The sequence below is a fragment of the Piliocolobus tephrosceles genome, chromosome 14 (assembly GCF_002776525.5).
Source record: "Piliocolobus tephrosceles isolate RC106 chromosome 14, ASM277652v3, whole genome shotgun sequence".
Lineage (NCBI taxonomy): Eukaryota > Metazoa > Chordata > Mammalia > Primates > Cercopithecidae > Piliocolobus > Piliocolobus tephrosceles.
In genome coordinates, this window is record NC_045447.1 from 88,770,257 (window position 1) to 88,782,695 (window position 12,439).

Genomic DNA, 12,439 nt, shown 5'->3' on the forward strand with positions numbered 1-12,439 from the left:
TGTTCCTTTACTGATTTGTAGAATAAGATAAAGTTGTTAAGCCCCCCCAAAAATATTAACATTTTATCCTCATTGCCAATCAATAAATCACCCAAATTTCCCACCTTCCACCAACCAAAAACCCAAGTAAAAGGGGTATAAAGTAACCCTTGTGGAACTCAAACTTACAAGAATCAGAGGCAATCATTGGCATACTAAGTTCTTGGTTTTCCACCCTCCTATTCAACATTTCCCCTGTATACCTAAGAATGTAGGAGTATAGCTTTTTAAAGCAAGCTCAGTAGCAAGTCAGCTAATGTCAGGATTAAAGATAAAAACAAGTTTGAATTTTTCAAACCCAGGAGGTTTGCTGCCAGTGGACTGCGGCACCTTATAATAAGAAAGGGGATGCAATAGGATGGGGAGTGGACTCCCAGCCCCCAATCTCTCCTTATGTGAAAAGCTGGTGCTTGTTCGAGGTAGGGCAACCAGGCCCAGCATACAAGAGGGATGACTGATCCCTCAAATACGCTACAGTGTGGCTTCCAGGAGTCCTTCACCTTGGGCCTCATAAACCAATGACATGTTCTTAGCCATATTTCAAAATATATATACATTCTTTACTCCAGGGGAATAGGGAACTCTGCCCTGGAAGGAAGCAAACACCTGTGAAACATGTTTTCAGTCTGAAACCTTATCTTTCTTCATAGGACCTGACATAAAGTAATTTAACCTTCAATATTACATATACAACTTTAGAAAGAGGAGTGGTGTTTTACAGGCTGAGCTAGTCAACTCCTAACTAATAGTACCCCTGCGCTTAAAGGAAGGGAAACCCTTTTTTAGTAATTTCCAGTTCTTCATATTCTTGCTCTCTTGTTTAAAAAAGAAAAAAAAAAAAAAAAAAAATAGGCCAGGCGCAGTGGCTCACACCTGTTATCCCAGCACTTTGGGAAGCCAAGGCAGGCGGATCACTTAAGGTCAGGAGTTTGAGACCAGCCTGGCCAACGTGGTGAAACCCCGTCTCTACTAAAAAGACAAAATTAGCCAGGCATAGTGGTGCACACCTGTGGTGTGCACACTCGGGAGGCTGAGGCACAAGAATCACTTAAGCCTGGGAGGCAGAGGTTGAAGTGAGCCGAGATCACACCATTGCACTCTAGCCTGGGCCAAAAGAGCAAACCTTCATCTCAAAAAAAATATATATATATAAAATATATACTCCATGTATATATGGAAAGGTATTTGTTTTAAATTTCCCTTTCTTTTACAGAAACCTGAAATATCCAGGCATTATATGATTCACTGACAATATGTGAAACCCATATAGATTTTGCCAGTATACTTGGTGGTTTGTGCAGGAATGTGCTCCAATCTGTGCAAATCCACCCTCATTCCACTGTTTTTCCTATCACTGCTATTCAAAGTCCTGTGCCGTCGAAAAGACAGAGGAGGAAATCACATAACTTTTTATGAACATATATATAGACATAAATACAATCTGTGGGTGAGGTGACAAACAGCAGTAGGGGGTCCGGTCTGCACACATAGTAAGAAAATAAAATAAATGTATCTCCCCCTCACCATTCTTCAATGTGCAGGATTCTGCTCCAAGGTTCCAAGTGACCAGCTAAAGCAATGAGGTATACAAGAACAATATTCCCAGCTGACTCATCCAAGCGTCTTCATGTGGAACTTGAGGATGGAGCTGCAAAGTGTCCTGGACAGAGGTCAGTCCTGGACAGAGGTCAGGAGAACCCATTGATCATATACCAATGAGGCCTTTGGACAGAAGGAGATGTGAGGCTCAGAAGGCGTGTTCCAAGGAGATGCTGATGTAATCAATGTCACATCAATCAATCTATGTTATCACAGAGTTCCTGGCAGGCAGGGCAAGCACTGGGATCTTCTTGCTCCTCCCTTTTTATAGTTGCATATCATCTTCTGGGGAATTTCTACCCCTCTCCCTTGCTGGAGGCTTCTCAGCTGATTCTATTTTTATCTCAAGTCCAAAGGTGGAATTTATCCTTTCAGGGGAATAGTCATTTCTTTTTAAATCTGCAAGGAGGACAAGTAAAAAGGTTATAGTGGAACTCCAATAACCTACTGCTCATGAAGACAAATGGGACTTTAGGCTTTGCCAAGTGTTCAGAGAGATCTCCTCTTCCTCAGACCATAGATATGTGGAACTCAAACCCTCGACCATGTCTAAATTAAGCCTCCTTTCCCACCCCAATATCCCCTCTCCCTTCCCTATGCTGTTTGGGCGCTGTTTATGGGGGCAGGGAAGATAGACTTGGTTGCTTGCTTCAATACACAGTGCCCTATGAGGCATAATCTGGCCAGGGTTAAGTGAGACCAAATGGGAAATGGGGCATTTTACTGTTGAATGACAGGCAGAGGCAGAGAGGTCAGCCAAGAAGGCTGACTCCTCATCTCAGTGGTCAGTTTTCTGTGACAAAACCTGCACCTCAGGTTTGGTACAGCCAATAAAAGTTCCATACAGTTATCAGATCCTATGCTTCCTAAGCCCTCCTTCCATCTGAAAAGAAAAAAGTTAAAAGAAAATATTAAGAGGCATAACCTTTGTAAGATAGGTATGGAGGAAAATGGGGTTAAAATGTTTGTGACCTTTTTGTGCTATACTGATTGTATTTGCTAGCCTAGAACATGTATTTCTTGTATTATTTTTAATGCTAAATGAGGATTATGTGGACATAAAACTAATACAATTATATATTAATAATAAAACAATCAACATTTATTGAACATGTATGTTGATATGGTTTGGCCATGTCCCCTCCCCAGATTTCATCTTGACTTGTAACTCCCACAATTCCTACATGTCATGGGGGGAATCCACTGGGAGGTGACTGAATTATGGGGATGGATCTTTCCTGCACTCTTTTCGTGATAGTGAATGAGTCTCACAAGATCTGATAGTTTTAAAAACGAGAGTTTCCTTACACAAGCTCTCTCTTTGCCTGCTGCCATCCATGTGAGAAGAGACTTGTTCCTCCTTGTCTTCTGCCATGATTGTGAGGCCTCCCCAGCCATGTGAAACTGTAAGTTTATTAAACCTCTTTCTCTTATAAATTGCCCAGTCTCACGTATTTTCTTTATCAACAGCATAAAAACAGACTAATACGTATACTACATAATTCAATCTTCACACAAACTTTATGAAACAGGTGTTATTATGCCTGTTTTACAGATGAGGAAACTGAAGCCCAAGGTCATACAGCTGGTAAAAAGCAGAACTGAAATGTGAGTTCGGCCTCTCTGGCTACAGGGCCTATGCCCTTTATACTATCCTAAACTGCCTCTCATATAAAAAAAAATATGAAGGGAAATGTAATCAAACAAAAATGAAAAATCACCTCTAATCCTATTTTCCAGACAAAACTCTCTTTTATTTAGATTACCAAATGTCTGAATAAACAAGGATATTTCTTATTTCCACTTAAATGTCGGTCAAAAGCTAAGGTTTTGAAAGAAAAGATGAATTAGGACTAGAGATGGTGGAATTGCTGAATTACTCAAAACCTACCAGTCTATCATGCTTGTAATCCCAGCACTTTGGGAGGCCGAGGCAGGTGGATAACCTGATGTCAAGAGTTCAAGACCAGCCTGGCCAACATGGTGAAACCCCATCTCTACTAAAAATACAAAAATTAACTGGGCGTGGCAGCAGGCACCTGTAATCCCAGCTACTCGGGAGGCTGAGGCAGGAGAATCACTTGAACCCGGGAGGCGGAGGTTGCAGTGAGCTGAGATTGCCCCATTACACTCCAGCCTGGGCGACAAGAGCAAAACTCTGTCTCAAACAAACAAACAAAACACCTACCAGTGTAATGTAAAAAAATTATCTCAAGTTTAATCCTACAGGACTACTAACTGAGCTCAAGGATTGGAAGCAGTGAGTTCTGTCTCAAGTCTCCCTGTATCCTGGCTCCTTAGATGTAGTCCTTGTATCTTCAAGAATGCAGGCTACCCTTCCAGGGTAAGAATGAATCAGACCTGGGAAAAGGACAGTACTGGAGGATGCTGAGTGAATGAGCCGGACTCCAGCCTGCCATCAAGGAATGACTCTGATCGTTGTCAGCTCCTGCCTTCCAGAGGGCCCTTACCTGGAGGTCCTGATGACTCTCAGTCCAGTCCCAGCCCCTTCCTGAGCTCCTTTTGACCAGAGAAGCCAGCGGGCAGCTCGGTTGTGCACAATCTCTTTGCCACGTCAGGTACGTGATTTGTGAGAGTGAGTCCTGGCCAGTTGTGAGAGTTATGGCCCTCCCCTCTCTGACTGCTGCATTTTGATCTCCCCACCGCTGACTGACCACTATATTCCCAGTGGAACTGGAAGCCTGCTCCTGCTCTGTCTCTCTATGCCTTCACCACGGGAGCTCCCCGTACCTCTAACTCCAACAAGATTAGAAATCACCCTTGTGGCTGGGCGCAGTGGCTCATACCTGTAATCCCAGCACTTTGGGGGAGGCTGAGGTGGGCGGATCACGAGGTCAGGAGTTTGAGACCATCCTGGCCAACATGGTGAAACCCTGTCTCTACTAAAAATACAAAAAAATTAGCTGGGCATGGTGGCGAGTGTCTGTAGTCCCAGCTACTCAGGAAGCTGAGGCAGGAGAATCGTTTGAACCTGGGAGGCAGAGGTTGCAGTGAGCCGAGACTGCGATACTGCACTCCAGCCTGGGCGACATAGTGAGACCCCGTCTCAAAAAAAAAAAAATCACCTTTGTTTGTTGTAAATTTACATCTGCCCCATCCCAGGTTACAATGGATTGTGCTCTTTCACTGACTTCAAATTCAGGGTATGATCATTTATTATAAGGCAAGAAGAGCTACTCGCTTAAGATAAGTGAAATCCCACTGTAAGGACAAGTTTGGTGTGACTAAAAGTAGTGGGCAAGCTGAGGTACACATGATGCTTCCCTTCTGGGACAAAAGAAAGGAATGCAACAGGGCTGGGACTGCCCATTTGGAGGGCACAGGCCTCCAGCTGCTTGCTTTTATAGTAGGAATTTTTAAGTACGTCATGTTATCAAATCAGATTTTTAAAAATACATGTTGCAATGCGTGTTTAAAGTAGCAGCAGATTTTTACAGTAAAAAGCACTACTTTGATTGAGGGTGTCATTTCCCTCCATACCACACCCTCCCAAGTACCCAATGGGTAAATTAGAATAGAATAGAAACAGAAACGCTGTGGACAACACCCTGAGGCCGCCGGCAGCTGGCAGGACCCAAAGTTGGGGGTGGGGAGGGCAAAGACCTGCCTCTGTCAGATTTCATCCCATTGAAAGTCAGTGGAACTTTTCCTTTGGAGTGACTGTGACAACTATTGGGCCCCATGTTGTTTTATCACATTTTGGCAGAACCCAAAGTAAATCCCTGTCCTTTTAATCCCTTTAGATACTTGAAAATTTTGCAGTCAGAAAGTCAGGCCCTGCGAATGACTGTGAATGAGATAAAAATGTGATTACAATTTTCTACTTTATCCCAGGTTACAAAGGATGTTGTTCTACGAGAGATTTACTTAGAGAAAAACAGAACTGTTAGTGGCATACCCGGGAGTTTGAGCTTCCGGCAGCAGGAGTTACAATTATGTTTTGCAATGAAGTTTCTAATTGCATCTTCCCCCAAATTGGCCGGTCCAAACACCATTCCTCTTGATCTAGAGGAAATATCAGAATATCAATTAGATCACAGCTAAGAAAAAGGAGCTCAACTAGGATTCTCTGAGATACCGAACAGTATCCCATAGTAACCCAGTAAACTTAAAGGAGCCAACAAAGAACAGAGCACTTTGGGGAAACAACAATGTTAGGTTTGCAAATTTAAAATTCAAATGCACTTAAATCTTTGTTCCCAACTCCAAGACCTACTGTGAAACGCATTTCAACGCTAATCTGATAGAAGAGTGAATTTTCTATGTACCACATTAAAACAAAATACAGTGAAATCCTTTTTAATGAACATGGGGTGAAAGAGTGACATTCATTACCAAATGTTTTACTAGAATACCCCAAAGGTAAGATATAAAGTAAAATACACTTGCTTTTGGGACACTCCTTCTAAAACGATGCATAGACATTGCTTCCAACCCAAATACTTTTCCGAAAATAGCCATCCTCAAAAACAAACACCCGAGTAAACCCCAGATCCGTACTCATGGCTTTTTCAAAGCCACTTGCTCTCCGGCAAACTGCTCTAGCTGGGCTTTTTGTGGAAAGACAAGACTATGACACAATGTGTTGGTGGAAGTAAAGTACATATGCTCGATGTAGGTGACAGAGTTACAAATAGAATCAGTATATATAAGGCACCTTTTGAATACTCTATAATCATAACAAATTCCCAGCAGATTCTAAGATCAGTGTTCATCCGTTATCATATCAAAGGCGACCATCAATCTTTGGACGTTGACACAGCACACCACAGAGCAGAGCACACCAGAAACATTTCCCAAGAAACTTTATGAAAGCTAATATTTTATTTTAATGACAAGCAGAGTGGAAACAGCACATTTTAAAATCTGAACTCAATTACCGCTCTTAAATACGTCTTAAGAAAAAAGTAAAGCAAACTATCGCAAAAGGAAACAATAAACTTCGCTTCTAAGGAATGCGGTTTTTCGAAAGGGACGTGGTGTAAAAATGGACTTTTTTCCATCCAAGGATTGAAACATTTATCTCAATTTCCACTTCCTTTTGGCAGAATAACAGTAGCTGCTCTGAAGATGTGCCAAGCTCAGAATGAGGGCTGATGTCAGTTTGATCTCAGATTGCCTCTTTGCTCCGAGGCGAGTAGGTGGAGGAACTCTTTCGGGAATACCAAGTGAACAGACACCCAGGATTAACTTTCCTGGTCACTCAATCGCTCTTACAGAGCACAGCTCTGGTGGTATTTACCCGGCTGCATAAGCTGCCTCTTGTTAACTATTCCTCTCTCTCTGTCCATCTGGTAAGGTACCACTTCAATAAGGTGAAACTGAAGGTGGCAAAAAAGTCAAAGCACTCAGCATTTAGACCGGGATTCTACGATGCCAATAAAGTGAAACACAGTGTTATTTTAGTCGTTTAAATTGAAGAATGCCTTTTCATAGTCTCTCCAACATGACCCTGTTAGAATATTTCATTCATTTGCTTTCAATACCTGCCATTTCTTTCTCCCAGTAAAACACAAAAATCCCCAACTTAGAGATGCAACACTAAATCTCAGATAAAAGCTGTAAGTTAAATGATTTCCCTCTATGAGCTCTGGGAAAGTTAAGACAAAAGAATCAAAATTACTACAAAATGCATATAGCAGGAGTTCGACCACTCCCAGTGCAGGGGAGAATGAAGGGGAGTTGTAGGGAAATTCATTTGCATCTACCCGCTACAGCACGCCTAGAGCCTTGCAGTCTTAGATAACCAGGTTTTAAAAAAAATACAAGGAGCTGTTTTCCAGATTTTTCACAACACAGGAAAAGCAGGTGGTAGCTTGGTTCCACATGCGAGGAAACGCTAATTAGTGCCATCTATACATAGATTTACTAAAGAACATCTCATCATCGTTTCATACTTGTCAAATGCCCAAAACTATCAAAGCAGCAAGCTAAAAAACTAATCCCAAATGACCAATAACCAAGGCAGAAGGTTAGGGAAAGTTAAGAGACAATAAGCATTAGAAACGATATGAGAATTTACAACACAAGAATATTTTCTCTTTTGGTAGAGGGTTGTCCTCTCATTGACCCCTTCTCCTCATAGGAAAGTCACCATCTTCACTGAGCCTAAGTTTTCTCATTTGTGAACTGGGATTGAAAATGCTTCCTTTCATTGTTGTTGCAAAGGTTAAAATAAATAACCTGTGAAAGCACTTGCTTAAATCAGTGCTTTCCAAACTTTAATTCACACCGGATCACCTGAGGATCTTGTGGAAATTCAGATTTTGATTCAGTATGTCTGGGCAGGGTCCTGAGATTCTGCATGTCTAACCCTCTTCCCGATGATGCTGACCTTGTTGGTCCATGTCCCATGCTTCGTGTAGCAAGTGCTTCAGACACATAAGGCATTCGAAATGTGAGCCCCATGGAACTAATCGGACATAATTCCTCATGAGCATGAGAAAAATAGTAGTTCTTGTTATCTTGACCATGAAGGCCAACTACATCCAAAATTGGGTCACCCCACAAAACCAGGCAGGCCACAACGAAGCCGTCCTATCAGTTTCCAGAGTTACTATCCTTAAGTCATAAAAAAATAAAGTTGCCATAAGACAGAGTTTCTCAACCCTGGTTGTCCATAGAATCACATGAGGAACTTTAAAAAAATACAGATATCAGGGCCCTATCTTCAGAGATTCTAATTTGATGCCAATCCTTGGCAATTTTTTTTAAGTTCCCCAGGTGACTTTAACAGAAACTGAGGCCCACTGGCCTATAGCATGCAATTAAATACCTACCTGTCAAGGGGGATAATATAATCTTAGAATTCTAAATGACAGAATATTCAGGTCATATTAAGTGACATATGCCAAGGTCAAAATTTAATAAATGATAGATGGGGTATACATAAACTTGGTTCATTATATATGCAAAAAATTTCCACTGCAAAATTATAAAGTACTTTCAGTATAAGATTCTTACTACTAACCCTTAGGCATACAGGGCTACTGAAGAAATAATATTCTTAGCTAAAAACACCTAAGCAGAGCTTAAGTGAAAAATAATAAAGTCTTTATGTACATAGCGTGGTAACATGGATGCCACAGTCAAATAAATATCATAGGAATTAAATGTGTATGTTCAATACGGATCACCTTTATGTTCTCTAGTTCACCTAGTCCAATTAAATATCTAATACACTTTTAGATGGGCCTCTTTGCATAGAAGCCTACATATTTAGATTAAATCACTCAGTAAAATAACAGAGCACTAAAGCAGTGAATATTTATGAGTTCTTGGGGAGGGAAAGTAAAAATTTCTGATTTTATTGATTGCCCACTTATGTAGTTATATACATATAACTACTACCCAGGGGCCAAGTGTACACAATTATGACAACTAAGAAGTAAAAATGTATGCTGGCAGTTCTCAAGAGTGGTCTCTGGACCAGCAGCATCATAATTCCCTGGGAACTTGTAAGAAATGCAGATTATTTGGCCCTACCCCAAACCTACTGAAGCAGAAACTCTGGGAGTGAGGCCCAGCAATCTGTGTTTTCACAGGCTCTCCTGGTGATTGTGATGTAAGTTCTTATTTGAGAACCATTGTTGCCTGCCATATTGATCAGTGTTTAACCCTCACCATCACTTCTTTCTACCCCACCTTGAATACAAGAATACAACCTGAGATCCTTTACTGCCAAGTCTTCCCAAAAGCCTGCTTCTGGGATAAAATACCCATGGGAATTCAAGGGACAGGTTGAGTCATTTCTCTATAGAATTTAAAATTCAGCTCTTAATTAAGTCAGATTATCTGACGGTTCATATTTAAACTCCATTGTTTTGTCCTCTCATAAGATTTGCTGTTACTAAATAGCACACTTTATGCCCTCAGCTTTCATTTTATAAGCATATGAATGAAGATGCTGCCCATGATAAGATGCAATGACTCCATTGTGAAGACAACAAAGGAAACTGTGCTTCCGCTATGACATTGTTCTCATATCAAACCCGCAGAAGCTAAACTTACACATTGGAAACCCAGTCGAATTTGCATTAGTCCTTATAATTTCCATTTATGTGTACAAATCTAACTGCAGATTTAATATCATTTTACATATTTCTGTATTTTCTTTTTACCCCCATTTCCTAATCTATGCTTTTTTATAATCATATTGTTTTTGGTCTATATACATAAGCTACCTAAAAACCTTTCTAGAATCTAGGCAGGGAACATATATGTTTGTAAATTATTTTTAAAACCATTTACTATGTGTTAAATGCAATTTTCTAAATGATAACATATAAGTTAACTTACTGTTTGACTTCAGGTTTTATAACAGATGGATCTGTCAAATTTTCTCCAACACCTCAAAAGAAGAAACAAAATTCATTTAGCAAATAGAGATTTCATTTTCTTAGAAATTCAAGAAAATAATAATGAAATTCTAATTTCTTAATTTAAAACTCACAGTCACTCTGTAGTAAATCAAACATCATGAGCCCATACTTCACCACTAAGCAACACTGGCATGTAAGAAATTTGGCTGGGCACGGTGGCTCACGCCTGTAATCCCAGCTCTTTGGGAGTTGCAGGCGGGCAGATGACCTGAGATTAAGAGTTTGAGACCAGCCTGGCCAACATGGTGAAACCCCATCTCTACTAAAAGTACAAAAATTAGCCGGGTTTGATGGCGCTTGCCTGTAATCTCAGCTACTCGGAAGGCTGAGGCAGAAGAATCATTTGAACCAGAGAGGCAGAGGTTGCAGTGAGTTGAGATCACGCCACTGCACTCAAGCCTGGGCAGCAGAGCTTAACTCCACCTCAAAGAAAAAAAAAGGGCATGTAAAAAAAAATCTGTACTTGTACCCCCTAAATATAAAAAGATATATAAAAACTAAATATAAAAAAATGAAATATTTTAATTCTCAAAAAAATCATGTAAATTAAATGCACTATAAAAATTGTTCAGAAATGTTTGAAAATTTTAGTTAATGTGCTGTTTCCCACAAACCCTCTGTTATAATAAATTTCTAGGCCGTAAATGATTGTTTTAGTGGTGTGTTCACAGTTACTGATAATGGCATCTGTCATTCATTTACCACTTGCATATATCAGATATTCTAATTTTATTTTCTCTAATTCTCAGCAATTATAAAAGAAAAGTGTTATCCTCATAGTCTCACTTTACATTTTATCCTCATTTACATCAATGAGTACACCGATGTTCAAACCAATTATGTCATCTGTCAGAGGTTGCACAGTCCATACATGGTCATAACAGGATTAACGCTGAGCCAAAGTTTGTGTTCCTAACATTGGTCTCTGGTCTCCTTGGATGGATTCCATCAGTGCTCAGCAAGGTGCATGGTGCTGCGTGGTTTTGCAGGTACAACTTCTGCTCCATCAAAGAGACACATACTTATACTTTTTTTTTTTTTTTTTTTTTGAGACGGAGTTTTGCTCTTGTTGCCCAGGCTGGAGTGCAGTGGCATGATCTCGGCTCACCACAACCTCCGCCTCCCAGGTTCAAGCGATTCTCCTGCCTCAGCCTCCTGAGTAGCTGGTCTATAGGCATGCGCCACCATGCCCAGCTAATTTTGCATTTTTAGTAGAGACAGGGCTTCTCCATGTTGGTCAAGCTGGTCTCGATCTCCCGACCTTAGATGATCTGCCCACCTCGACCTTCCAAAGTGCTGGGATTACAAGCCTGAGCCACCATGCCTGGTCACATATTTATACTTTTATTCTACTTATAAACAGTAGAATAGAAACCACTAAATTACTGATCTTGGTGATGGTTACAACTGTGTATTCAGTTGTGAAAATTCTTTGAGATGTATGCTTATGCTATGTGAATTTTCTAAATGTATATAAGTCTTCAATAAAATTTACCTTTGAAAAAAAGATGACACTAAAGCCTAAAAAGGTAACATAGGTGCAATGTAAAGTTAAAATTTATCAAAACAGGAATCAGCACCTAAAGTGGATCTCTTATAAAATACTAGTGGTGAGGAGGCTGATTTCCACTGGTGGAAATATTCCAAGCCAGCCAGTAAGATTTGGGCACAATCCAGTGATTTCTGAGATCATTCTCTAGTCAGCTCTGCTTCTCTTTGCTTGAAAGCAACTAACCTTGAGGGAAGATTATTTTAACATTATATAAAATTTGTAAATTTTAGTGTATTTCTATTTGTTGAGAAAACTCATGTTTTCTAACCAATATGTTTTAAAAAGATTTTTGCTATTGTCTGTATGTTTTACAATACACTAAACCTTTCATAAGAAAATGTAATCCTTATAGACTTTTACCCTATGAAACTGACTTCCTTAGAAAAATAACCTAGAGCTTGAAATTGGGTGACCTGGATAGCTCCCTTAATCTCTCTGAACCTCAGTTTTGTCATCTGAAATTGTGAATAATAATGGGCCTTATCTTAAAGGGTTACTGAGAGGATTAAATGAACTACTGGACACAAACTGCTTAGCAAAGTGTCTGCCCCCTAGGAAGCTGAAAAAATGTTCACTGTTACTTGTATCATTCTTCTACTATCAAGAACTTCTTGTGAAGTGAAATTTTATTTCCTTACCACTAGTAAAATCATGTTTCTGATTGATTATCTCATTTCCCTAAAGTACTATGTTCCCTAAGGAACAGAACTCCTTATAAGAAAGAGGGTAAAGAGTATCCACAAACCTTTATACCCCTAAATCCAATCTGACAGTCCAAAGATTAATATATACATATTTTGGGGCACACAAATGGCAGAAGGACCTTTCATTGTGTGAAAATAGAGAA

General features: G+C 40.1%; 1 protein-coding gene across 1 annotated transcript in view; it reads right to left on the reverse strand.

Annotated features, from left to right (window-relative positions):
• Positions 1-1,436: 1,436 nt before the first annotated feature.
• The window catches only part of TRPM6 (transient receptor potential cation channel subfamily M member 6), a 160,860-nt gene continuing 149,857 nt past the window's right edge, over positions 1,437-12,439 (reverse strand). Inside the window, exons 37-39 of the mRNA XM_023213293.2 lie at positions 9,958-10,009; positions 5,558-5,664; positions 1,437-2,037 (exon numbers count right to left, since the gene is read on the reverse strand). Of these exons, the coding sequence (XP_023069061.1) occupies positions 1,904-2,037; positions 5,558-5,664; positions 9,958-10,009 (293 nt within the window). The 3' untranslated portion in view covers positions 1,437-1,903. The remainder of the gene's footprint in view (positions 2,038-5,557; positions 5,665-9,957; positions 10,010-12,439) is intronic.